This window comes from Pyrus communis, chromosome 1, assembly GCF_041283825.1.
Source record: "Pyrus communis isolate YQ-2024b chromosome 1, ASM4128382v1, whole genome shotgun sequence".
Lineage (NCBI taxonomy): Eukaryota > Viridiplantae > Streptophyta > Magnoliopsida > Rosales > Rosaceae > Pyrus > Pyrus communis.
Genome location: NC_142565.1, coordinates 10,283,583 through 10,296,415, shown reverse-complemented (window position 1 = coordinate 10,296,415; position 12,833 = coordinate 10,283,583). Strand labels below are relative to the sequence as shown.

At 37.5% G+C, this 12,833-nt stretch overlaps 1 protein-coding gene and 1 long non-coding RNA gene across 2 annotated transcripts; one reads left to right on the top strand and one right to left on the bottom strand.

Annotated features, from left to right (window-relative positions):
* The first annotated feature begins 1,431 nt into the window (after window positions 1-1,431).
* On the top strand, window positions 1,432-3,503 carry LOC137719674 (hydroquinone glucosyltransferase). Its single transcript, XM_068458714.2, has one exon. The coding sequence runs from the start codon at window positions 1,860-1,862 to the stop codon at window positions 3,279-3,281; it is 1,422 nt and encodes a 473-aa protein (XP_068314815.2). The 5' UTR covers window positions 1,432-1,859; the 3' UTR covers window positions 3,282-3,503.
* Window positions 3,504-8,011: 4,508 nt separating this feature from the next.
* On the bottom strand, window positions 8,012-11,461 carry LOC148699120 (uncharacterized). Its single transcript, XR_015953952.1, has 6 exons — window positions 11,213-11,461; window positions 10,634-10,862; window positions 9,029-9,243; window positions 8,807-8,905; window positions 8,622-8,699; window positions 8,012-8,518 (listed from the first exon to the last, which is right to left on the bottom strand). It is a non-coding gene; the product is annotated as an uncharacterized LOC148699120 (long non-coding RNA).
* Between the last annotated feature and the right edge of the window lie 1,372 nt (window positions 11,462-12,833).

Genomic DNA, 12,833 nt, shown 5'->3' with positions numbered 1-12,833 from the left:
AAATGAAGCAATAAATTTTGGCGTATCAGATGGAAGGAAAATATTGACGATATGTCAAATTACCAAGTCAACCATCAAATAAAATTGGGAATTGTTATTAGTACTCCAAAATTCTCAATTTACACTCTAAACTTTCTATATTTAGAAAGAGTAATACACTTATGAGAAGTGCAAAATGAGATTTTTAGAGTGCTAATAACAGTATTCTTAAAATTTAATGTTTTGAATTTGACGTCTCTTTTAGGGGGGTGTAGTCAAATGAAGACTTGAAAGGATTTTAAAAGACTTTAGAATAAGCTTTTAGTCAATTAGGATTTTTAAGAGGATTTTTAAGAACTTTAAAATCATGGTGTAGTCAAAGTAAGATTCAACAAGATTTGAAAAAATACATCCAAATTCAGGTGTAGTCAATTAAGATTTAAAATTCTTGGTACAAATATTTAGGTATTCAAAATGTTATAGATTTTAATGGATTTCATTAAGTAATGGATTTTGGAGGATTTGAGAGCCAATTTATGAATAAAAAGGGCTGCGAAGAATCCCATTCACACCCATAGGATTTCTTTCTTCAAACTGACTTCTCTCTTGTCATGCTCTCGATGCTGTACTCCTGCAACAACTCGTTCTTCTCCTTGGCGTCCACCTTGGCAAAAGTACATCTTCGCACTTGAGCTTGGCAGTTGCCCGTCACGGGGTTTCAAGGCCTGGCAGTGTCCGCACCACGACGCTAGTTTTAAACCCTCATCGTTTTCGTTGGGATTTAATTGCATTTTGAGCTGCTATTTTGTGCTGTCTAATAAGAGCCAAATGGCAATTAAAACCCATTTAAATTTTCGGCACAAAGTTGTCAGCTTCTGATTAATTCCTTTGTTGAAATTTTGAAATCGTCAGCAGCTGCTTTTGCTTTCTTATCTTTCATTTTCTTCCATTTGCTCAGATTGAGAGAGATAAAGATTCTAATGGTGGAGAGAGATTTTTCACATTGACCAGCAATTGACTCAAACATCTTTCACATTTAATCGTTGATTATGTATTTATCTATTTAGCATTTTCATTAACAAATATTGGGTGATGAGGATATTGATGCGTAATACTAGTTTATCTATGTATAGTAAACTAGTACATGACCTTGAGCTTTTACAATGTGTTTTTGTTGTGATTGCTTAATTTCTACTTTGTGTATCAGATTTCTATATCATTTATGATGTAGGAATCAACTATAAATCTATAGAAATCCATGAAACAAGATCATACAAATCCCTAGAAATCTATAAAAAAAATCCATATAAATCTACCAAAATCCATATAGATTTGTAAAGTCTATTAAAATCTTTTAGAATCTGTCACTTAAAGAAATCATCTAAAATTCTCTAAAATCCAAATTGACTATACCCTCCTTAGAAATACTCTTGGTATGCAATTAGCATTTATAAAAGAGAATTCTTAATTATGTAAAAGACGGACATAAAATTTTGATAACGCAAGCATTACGTTTGAATTGACATCACTCATATGATTGCATGGCTGGCCATCCCTGTCAAAGACCTCTCCCTCCAGAAGTTGCCGTCCTCCCTCTCTCTCTCTCTCTCTCTCTCACACGCACACATTACATCCTTGCATGATATTCCCACCACCACAACCAAACAACACAAACCCTACAGTAAGTACCAAAAGCAAACCTCCCTAATCCCAATTAACGATTAATCCCTCTCTCTCTCTCTCTTCCCAAAACACCTCACATCTATAAAAAGCAGCAGCTCAGCGGATTCATTCTCATCACATGCCCACATAACTTTTCTCCTCTCTCCCAAAAGCGCTTCACCGAAAAGCACTTACCCAAAAAGCACAAGTTAACCACCATGGCAAAATCGCAAACACCTCACATAGCAATTCTCCCGACTCCAGGCATGGGCCACCTCATCCCACTCGCCGAGTTCGCCAAACGACTCGTTCACCTTCACAACTTCACCGTCACATTCGTAGTCCCCTGCGACGGCCTTCCCACAAAAGCCCAAAAGTCCGTCCTCGAAGCCCTGCCAAACGCCATCGACCATGTCTTCCTCCCTCCAGTCTGCTTTGATGACCTCCCACAAGGCTCCAAAATCGAAACCATAATTTCCCTCACCGTCGCCCGATCCCTCGCCTCCTTCCGCGATGCCCTCAGCTCCTTGGCCTCCCGCGTGAAGCTTGTCGGGCTTGTCGTCGATCTCTTCGGCACAGACGCCTTTGATGTCGCCAAAGAATTCAACCTCTCCAACTACATTTTCTTCCCGTCCACGGCCATGACCCTCTCTCTTTTCCTCTACTTGCCGAAGCTCCACGAAACGGTGTCGTGCGAGTATCGAGAACTCTCCGACCCTGTCACGATTCCCGGGTGCATCCCAATTCCCGGCAGCGAGTTGCTCGACCCGGTTCAGGACCAGAGAGACGAGGCCTACAAATGGCTTCTTCATCACACGAAACGGTACCGTTTGGCGGATGGGATTATGGTGAATAGCTTCACAGAGTTGGAGCCAGGTGCATTGAAAGCTTTACAGGAGAAAGAACCAGGTAAGCCGCCCGTTTACCCGGTTGGACCGCTAGTTAAAATGGACTTCGGTGGCGTTTTGGATGACCAGTCATCCAAGTGTCTGAAGTGGCTGGATGAGCAGCCACGTGGCTCTGTACTGTATGTTTCTTTTGGGAGTGGTGGGACCCTTTCTTATGATCAGATCAACGAGTTGGCTCTAGGGTTGGAAATGAGTGGGCAAAGATTTTTGTGGGTGGTGAGGAGTCCTAGTGACCATGCCGCCAACACCGCTTATTTTACTGTTCACAGCAAAAATGACCCTTTGGAGTTTCTTCCCAAAGGATTTCTAGATAGTACCCAAGGGCGGGGTCTGGTGGTGCCTAATTGGGCACCGCAGGCTCATATTCTAAGTCACGAGTCAATAGGAGGGTTCTTGACCCATTGCGGTTGGAATTCTACATTGGAGAGTGTCGTAAATGGTGTACCTCTTATTGCTTGGCCACTATTTGCTGAACAAAAAATGAATGCTTTTATGTTTACCAAAGATCTAAAGGTGGCACTGCGACCCAAGCCCGATGAACATGGTTTGGTCGGAAGGGAGGAGATCGCGATGGTGGTTCAAGCTCTCATGCAAGGCGAGGAAGGTAAGCGACTAAGAAACCGAATGAAGGAACTAGAGGATGCTGGTGCTAAAGCTCTTAGTGAGAATGGGGCTTCCACAAAGGCACTATCTGAAGCGATCACAAAGTTGAAAACCCAAATTTCAAATTAAAATGTGATCTCAGTATCTTCAGGCATCCACCCACTTTACTTCTGTATTTTCAGCTTTCCAGTGATATGGTCCAAAAGGGTGCAATGATGGTATAATACTTGTTGGTTGACCGTAAAATATTATGTATTCAACGGCCACTTCGATCCCTTTCTTTTGTATTTATTCTTGCATTTGTTGTTTAATATTTCTGCTAATTAATAAAACATTCATTCTCAACTAAAATCTTATGAAATTATCAATTTAACTATTTAATTAAAACAGAACATGAATAAGAAATATGGAGTAGAAATATAATTTTATTGTTTTTTTTTTCAAAACTTCACCTATGCTAACATATCTCTAATTAAAATAAATAAAATAAATAAAAATGAAAAAAACTTTCCATTCCACATTCTCCCTCTTTCTCTCTCCTTCTATTTTAAAAACAAAAATAAAAAAAATTTCTCAGACATTTTATGTGTGCCATATGCTAGTACATGGATATGTAAAGTTGGTGAGATGGATGGCCTTGGTAGGCAGAGGCACGATATGTAATGGGGCAAGGTGGTGACCCAACTGGGAAGAAACCTGTTACATCACGATAAAGTCGTGGGCACGTATGTATGGATGGAGAGCCGGAGGTGGGGCAAATATGGCAATTATTGTTATGGAAAGTGATAATTAAGAGGAATAGTATGAACCCCCACACCACATATGTATGGCTGTCATGGTGTACAACTTGGAGAGATTTTTCAAAATGATCGGTACACGGAGTACATCATGTGTTACTTACAAATTATGAGATATGTGTGCTAAAAAGTTAATAATTTAAAAAAAGCTAAAAAGTTAATAATTTAAAAAATAAAATTTCTCCCCACTCCTATTAAAACACGTGATATACTATTTGTATTCCTATCACAACTAAAAATTTCTCTACAACTTGAGCATGTATGTAATGTCGTGGGCACACATGTATGAATGGAGAACCGGAGGTAGGGCAAGTATGACAATTATTATTAGACCAACCCCAATGGTTGAGCTAAAAGTCAAATTTTTTAGCCAGGAAAATTTAACTTTTAGCCCAAAAACAGCTTTTCTGCTCCAATCCTTCAGGCCTAAAATTTTAGCTTTGAATTATTAAAGAATAAACTTAGGCTATTTTAAATAAATAAATAAATAAATATGTAGACTATCATAAATTAATTTTATGAATATTTTAATCTAAAAATATTTAAATTCCGATAAATATTGAAAAATCACTAAATTTTTCACAAAGCAAGCTTTCAACTTTCACCAATCTTTTAACCCTAGGCTAACTTTCAATTCACCAACCGTTCAACACAAAATTTTCAATTTTCACCAACCGTTCAACACCAAACTTTCAACTTTCACCAACCGTTCAACTTTCATCAATCATCCTCTATATAAACAAATGTCCAATATTAGTTGATATCACAACCTTTTAACCTTCAATCATCCTCTATATTCACCAATCTTTCAACCTTTCAACCTTTCAATCATCCTCTATATTCACACAACCTTTCAACCTTCAATCATCCTTTATATGGATGGAGAATCGGAGGTAGGGCAAGCATGGCAATTATTGTTAAGGAAAGTGATAATTAAGAGGAAAAGTATGAACCCCACACCACATATATATGGCTGTCATGGTGTACAACTTGGAGAGATTTTTCAATGTGATCGGTACACGGGATGATACATTACGTGTTACTATAAAAATGGTGGGATATGCGTGCTAAAAAGTTAATAATTTAAAAAATAAAAATTCCCAACCGTTCAACACCAAACTTTCAACTTTCACCAATCGTTCAACTTTCATCAATCATCATCTATATAAACATATGTCCAATATTAGTTGATCACACAAACCCTTCAACCTTCAATCATCCTCTATATTCACCAATCTTTCAAAGAGTTTTTGTTTCCTAAAAATCTTCAATATCTCATCAATGGCTGATAGAAGAGGCGTAGCATGACAATGTAGATGACACAAAATCAAGCAAGGATTGAGATTGAGATGCATAATTGTTCAACGCCGAAGCTAAACTTGTAAACTCGTTTATGCAATCTGAGCACCATAGCGAATCTAGCCATCGTGGTTTTGTCACGGGGTGTTCATTTGTGCAGCGTGATAAAGAAGAGTGTCATGACCGAATGATGAAAGATTATTTCATCGAGCGTTCGAGATTTCCTGCTCATGATTTTCGGAGGCGGTTTCGGATAAGAAGAGAGCTTTTTGAAAGCATCTTGAACGCAGTTGTCAATCATGACCACTACTTTGCAAGGAGGATAGATGCCGCAGGCCGACAAGGTATTTATAGAGTTTTTGGGTGAATTTTGAGTTAAATAATTTTTTTACTTATTTTAGCCGTTGGATTTAAATTTGGGCTGTTAGATTTTTTTTTTTACCGTCAGATTTGATTATATTCAATCTCAGCCGTTGGATTCAAATAATTTTAAAATAACATATTCTAAAAAAAATTAAATTTGAATTTGGACCGTTGGATCAACCAACGGTCCTTAAAGCCCAGCCCTTGGATTAAAATTATATCCGTTGGGATGATGATGTTAGCCGACACACACTGATAGCGGGGCCCACCCTTGTCGGGAAAGCCTTGTAAGCCAACCGCGTGGGGCGCGTTGGAGCGTGGGCGGGCCGAAACTGGCCCAAGTGCCAACGAGTCCACTAACATGGGGGGGGGGGGATTTGGGGGGGTATTTGGCCGAGCTTTGGCATTTCACTTTTAACTCAATGTTTTAGCATGGGTTGGATGATGTTTTTTGGGAGGGGGAATAAATGGGGAAAATTGGCTTTTAGCCCACCATTGAAGTTGGTTTTAAAGAAGGTGATAATTAAGAGGAAAAATATTAACCCCCACACCACATATATGTGGCTGTCATGGTTTATAACTTGAGCATGTATGTAAACCACCTTTTAGGCTCAAACTTTGATTGGCTAGAAAAAACTGAATTATATCACATATACGTATGATTTGAAGGCGATTGCACCCAACTTATTTTACTGGTTTTATTTGAAGTTGGATATTATGTCTATAATGTTATTTTCTTAAATATCATGCCTAGTGTTCTTTTTATAAATAGGATCAGAATTTCCGTAACATACAAGTGCTCTTTTTATAAATAAGAATTTCAACTAAAGTGCAATTTATATTCAAATGTGATGTTTTTTATATCATAATTATGTCACACGAGAGAGAGAGAGAGAGAGAGAGATAGAGAGAGAGAGGGAGAGAGAGCAATAATATTAGTTCTCATTTTTAAAGGGAAGAAAAAATGGAAATCAACATGAAACTAGGATGCTAAAACAGCGGTGTCTCAAACTTATGTCGCATTCATCAAGTTTTAGATCTTTGTTTTAATATAATCTTCTTGAAAAATGCTACGGCACTGAAAATTCTAGTAGATAAGGTCTTATTTTATGGAAGTCGCGAAAGTAAGTCATGCTTGTGCAGGCTGACGAATGAGTGATGGTGATTAATCTACAGCTCGAGCTTGAATTATTACTAATATATGGATGCTTATTAGGAAGAACGTGTGAAACATAAAATACACTAATTTCGTCATTATGTTAGCTGTTAAGTAACCTTTAGAAACTTTCTATAATAAGCATTAGCAAAACTAAGAGCTCGTTTGGATGTACTTTTAAAATGGTTCAAAGCGGTTTTAGAGAAAATATTTTTGAGTTCCAAAAACACTTTAAGTACTTTCTACAAGAAACACTAGTTATGTGCTTCTTTTAGGAAGCACTTTAAGTGTTTTTCCAAGATTTACTTGCATTTTTACTAAGGATGGGTTTAAAAAATATTTTCACCGAAAGCACTTTCAGTCATTTTCAAAACACATCTAAATGAGCTCTAAATCCATAAGTATGAAGACAGATCAAAACACCTCTTGGTGATAAAGGAAAAAGATTATGTCATTATGCAAGTGTTTATTTTTTATTTTTTTGGATAATAATATTGATGCATTAGACTGGATTAAATGTATGAATTATTTCTAACATTTGTTTTAAAGCATCTCCAACTCCAAGGGAGTTAGCAATGTTTTTCTTTAAAAATGTTATTTGCTAACACTACTACCTTTAACACTTTTCGCAACAAAGGGAAATTCATCGCGTAAAGCGTCATAGCGTCACATTGGAATTTATGCGACCAAAACTTCATTGGGTAGAAATTGTTGTGCAAGGGTCGTGAAAACAGACTTTGTGCAACAACATAAAAAATTTTGTCACACAAGATTAAACATGCACAACGATAGAGATGTCGCATAGAATTTAAGGGAACGAAAGCAATTTGTCGCGCGTAAGCTGATGCAACAAAGTGAGCTCAACGAGATACAGTATATGGGACGGTTGGTGCTTGTGGCCAATAAGTTTGCACGACGAATATGTGATATCGGACATTAGTTAACGAAAACTTTGCGCGACTAGTAATTCTTCGCGCGGGGTCAAATTTTTAAACTAATTTTAACTTTAAAAACATAAGAAATTGTCGATATTACTTTATGCGATGAACATGTGGTCACGCAGGGATCAATTTTTAATTATTATTTTTTTGTTAATTTTTTCCCCTTTTTTTTTTTTGTTCTGGTTACATAATTTATTTAAATAATATTTTTTTTTTTGTTTTTATTAAAATTACTACTATAATGAATGGAGGAAAAAAATAACATTTATATATCAAATAAAAATGTACGTACAAGTAAAAACTAAAGAAAAAAGAAACCTATAATCTATTTGGTCATTAAATGGGGTAGTCTGCTGGTCGGGTTAGAAGTTTGGCTGTTGAACGGGCTGCGAGTTAGTGTGTTGGGAAGGATGACGGTCGGGCTCGTGGATGAGCTCGGAGGTCGACGGGTTCTGTGGCTCGGAGGTGGAGGGGATTGCAATGCCAGGTGGGAGATAGATGTCATTCAAGTTAAAGGCCTCAACGATCAACGCGAGCTTACTCCTCAGGTCGGCCACCTTATGCATCAATCTAGTGACGCCAAGGCCTTGTGGTTGTGATGATGATGAGGCCCCAGTAGCGCGCTGACGAGCCTGCCCCCTCCTCTGTCAATACTTCCCCGGCCTCCACTCGATGGTCGCATCCAAGGTCTCAATCAAGATCTCAAAACCCCGCATCCTCGGGTGGAGCCATGGACTCGATAGAAGTGTCTAGGGGAAGCTAGAAGGCAGACTCCTAAAGGATGGTTTGGCTCCTCTCCACCATTGTCACCTATAACAATAAGACAAGAAATGGATTGGTAAGAATTAATATTAATTAAATTTTGTAATATTTGGAAGCGTAAAATAGGAATTTGAAATGAAGTTGTACTTACGTGCAACTTTCGGCAAGCTCATCCCCTGGCAGAACATAAACATCCTTAAAGACGTATATCTTGAGGAATTTAGAATCCCTGAAACAAAAAACAAATTTAAAAAAAAAAAAAAAAACATTAAGACAACAGAAAATAAATTGAATATTTGTAAGAAATTGGAAGTGTGAATATTAAACACTCATTACTTGTTGTCACGCCTTCATCCTATAGGAGAAGGGTCTCAAACCAGAATGGTGGATAAGAGCCTTCTTCTCCCAGTTGATCTTGTTCGCCTTCGCCTTCTTCTGTTAACATAAAATAAATGTATTAGTGTAATATTTAAAGAAAATGAAACAAATGCATAACTCAAAGTGGGAATAATTTAAAAAAAATAAAATTAAATAAGTAATACATATGTAAAAATATACCACATAGGCGGGCTCCAAAAAATGGCCGTCGAGCCACGCCCACTCGTCCGATTGATCTTTCAACTTTAGCAGGCAATCCTTCTCTAGAGTGACCTCTGGATCATCAAACAAGTCAAAATGTTTGTGGAGGTTGCTCTTCCACTGCTTGTACTGCTCATAAAACAACATGTCCAGGTAGCTGTTCATCGACTCGTTTATGTCGTCAAAATTGTAGTCTGTCTACAATTTACCGAGTATTAAATTAAAATAATTAAAAAAAAAAAAAACCAAAACTAAAATTAAAGTTAAAGTTGAAAAAGGAAAAAAAAAATTAATGTAAAAATAGTGTTAATCTCAATTTACTACTGCTTAAGTTTCTTGGTTTTCAACATTTAGTACTTCAAGTTTTTTTCATCCCAGAGTAGTACCTGAAGTCAAAATTTTGGGACAATTTCATACATCCGTTAAGGTTGCTATTGAGTCAGCCATTAACTAGTGACGTGGCACCCACGTGGACAATAACTGGGCATCATGTGAATATAAACAAAGTTAAAAAATTAAAAAATAAAAAAAAGAGTAGAAAAGAAATATTATTTTCTCCCCTTTAATCTCTACCATCACGAAGAGAGTCTTTCCACTATCCACCATCTCTCCCACCGACCCACCCATCCCTTCCTTCTTCTTCTTATCTCTCTCTCTCTTCCACTTTTTTCTATTTCACCTCTCTTAAGTTCGGGAAGGACAAAAGGTACAATCGTCGATGAAATCACCGACTGGTGATGGAGGTGGATGGTTGCTATGTGATGGGAGCTCGCGTTAATGGCGTGGGGAAGGGTAGCGGTGGATTTTCTTCCATCCCCTATCTCTTTTTCTAGGCTGACTGCGGTCAAATCAATGGAAACCCTACTTGCTCTTCTCGTTGCAGCCCCCCCAGTTACATCCATGTCAGATCTCATCTGCAACTTCTCGTTCAGAACCCTAAAACTGAATACGAAGTAGCATGAGCTCCTGATGGTGGAGATCCAAGGGCGATGGTGATAGAGAACTTGGCGGCGTGTTCAATTAGAGCGGGCTTTGTAGGGAAATTTAGGTCAGAATCGAAAGTGGGTTACTGGACGTAAGGCGTGTGTTGGGAGGGTTGGGTTCTAGCAATAGGTGGAGAAACATGGGTCGGCGGAAGTTCTAAAAGCACAGAGCTAGCGTTCTCTGACGGCACAGTAAAGGGGATATTAATGGTCATGAGTCGGTGAATTTCTTCCGCGAACTAGAAGGACTCGACCTTGAGTCCTGGTAAAGGGGATACTAAGGGTGGAGATCAAAGGGGGAGAGAAGAAGATTTGTTTATATATATATATTTTTGGTATTTTTAATTTCTATTTTTTAAATTTTTTAAAATTTTTTAATATCCACATGGGCACCACATCATCAATTAAAGGCTAACTTAATAACAACATTAATGGATGTATGAAACTGTCCCAAAATTTTTACTTCAGGTACCACTCTGGGATGAAAAAACTTGATGTGATAAATGTTGAAAACTAAGAAACATAAGGGTAGTAAACTGAGATTAACCCATAAAAATATTAACTTGATATATAATTGAATAAACCAAAGTTAGGAACTTACCGACAAATAGTTGTGAAGCAGGTAGGGGTGGGTTCGATTTGAATCGGTTCGGTTTTTTGTCAAAACCGAAACCAAACCGAATTTTCGGTTTGATTCGGTTTGGTTCAACTTTTTTTGCTATTTTTATTCGGTTCAATTTCAGTTCAGTTTCGGTTTTTTTAATTATTTTTTTTTAATCTTTTGTCCGTTCATGCATAAATTATGCACAAAACAAACTGCAAGTCAAAACCTACATAAAACCAAATTAAAGTCAGATCTCTAATGGCATGCAACACTAAGTAAATATAATCAAAACAAGTTGAAAGAAATTTCAACCCGAATCAAGTTAATGTGATATTTGGTCCCAATCTTTTGTTTAATATATACTTCAGATATAAATAAATATAAAAAAAAGGAAAAAAAATAAAAAAGGCAAATGAGAAACAAAATATCAAAAACGCGACAAACAAATATGAGAAATATGGAAAACCCCAAAATATGAACAATAAGCAAAACCCCAACAAAATAATTAAAAGAAAAATCCATTTTAATTCAGCAAAACCACAATATAAATCACATTCGTTTTGATTCAAAAATTACCTGTGAGAGATTGGAAAATTCAGATTAGAATCTTCCAATTTGGATGGGGTTCAGATTCGAAAGGGGCGAGGGAAAATCATGGTTTGGAAGAAGGAATCCACGAGGAGGACATGAGAAGACTGGAGAGAGAGAGTGTGTGATTTGGAGGAAGAGAGGAAGAAAGGAGAGAAAGAGAGAGATATTGAGAAAACAGAGAGGAATAACGCAGAGGAGATGAGAGAGAGAGTTTGAGAAAACCAAGAAGTGAAATGGGAGTGACGGTGAGGGTTTGTAAACTTTAGAAATTTTATAAAGCATTAAATATTAGAATACCTATAAATAACTTACTCGTACAATTATAGCAACACAAAGCCTACAGTCAAGTTGACTTGAAGCAACTATTTGCAACCTAGAAGGAAGGGGTTAGAATCCTCACGCCACCAGGTTTTGAGTATTTATATATGGTTTTCATATATTGGCTCGGTTTAATTTTCGGTTTGGTTTTTTTTAGTTTCGGTTCGATTTTTTGAACCCACCCTTAGGACCATGGTCTTCGTCTCCACCGGGATCTCGCGCCACAATATCCATAGCATAGGGCACTCACTCTTAACGACATGTCCCACGTCGTGGGCCAATGCACTATGCAGCTCCGCTGTAGGTGTAGCCCAATGCCTCTTGTCGTATCCTGTCGTAATACGATCGTTTGCCACCTGAGTGACCTGCTCCGTCTTAAGGTGTCGGTAAGGTCCCCGAGTGTTTTTCTTAGTTGCAAAACAACAAAACAAACGTCAAACATACAATTCAAAATTTACTGAAATTTCGGCAGAACCTCCCCTACATTTTTACCAATTCCCAAAACCTGCAAACAGTAATAAACAATAAAGCACAGACAAACAACACTGTCAACAATTTTATAAGGGAGGAAAATTGGATTTAAATCTTACACAAGGTTATAATCTAAAACTCATATTTTTTAAGATAAAAATCAAAGTTTTGTAAATATATTTAACTAGTCATTTAGCTAGGTTCAGATTTTTCTTCTCCAATTTTTTGTTTTTTTTTTTTTTTGGTTAAAGTGGCTAATAACTTCATTTCATTTAGCTAAATTGAATGAATTTTGTTATTTTATTTGGGCGTATGGCCTTAGATGCGGATGCAGATGCCATGTCGGCAGTCTGGACACGCCGATGAATATGACATGCACTAGGCGGAGCCGCGGAAGCATCACTGAAGATGTCGGTGATTCCAGCGCCTGTGCCACATCAGGTCCTCCTGACGCAACCACTGGAGGCTCCACTATCAATGGAGCACTCCTCGCAGTAGGAGGTGGTGGAGGTGGTGCGGGGGACCTATTGCTCGCAGCCCTCCAGGTAGATATAAGGCGAGACATCTGCAAAATTAAAATTAAATTGTATAGGTAAACAAATTAAAAACTAAAAGCGTAATTACAAAATAATATTATATAACTATCTTGTACAAATTGAAATTAATCCACTAGATCCGTAACCTATTCTCCTAGAACCCTAACCTAATCCGGTCACTAAAAACCAACCCTAACCTTAATTTAATAAGTAAGATTAACAATTAAAACCAAATTTTATAATTTTCACAATTTGTCTAAGTATAATTAAAACTAGAAGTA

Bases quoted from the DNA above. Each gene is read 5' to 3' on its own strand.
- LOC137719674 (XM_068458714.2), top strand. From the start codon at position 1,860: ATGGCAAAATCGCAAACACCTCACATAGCAATTCTCCCGACTCCAGGC.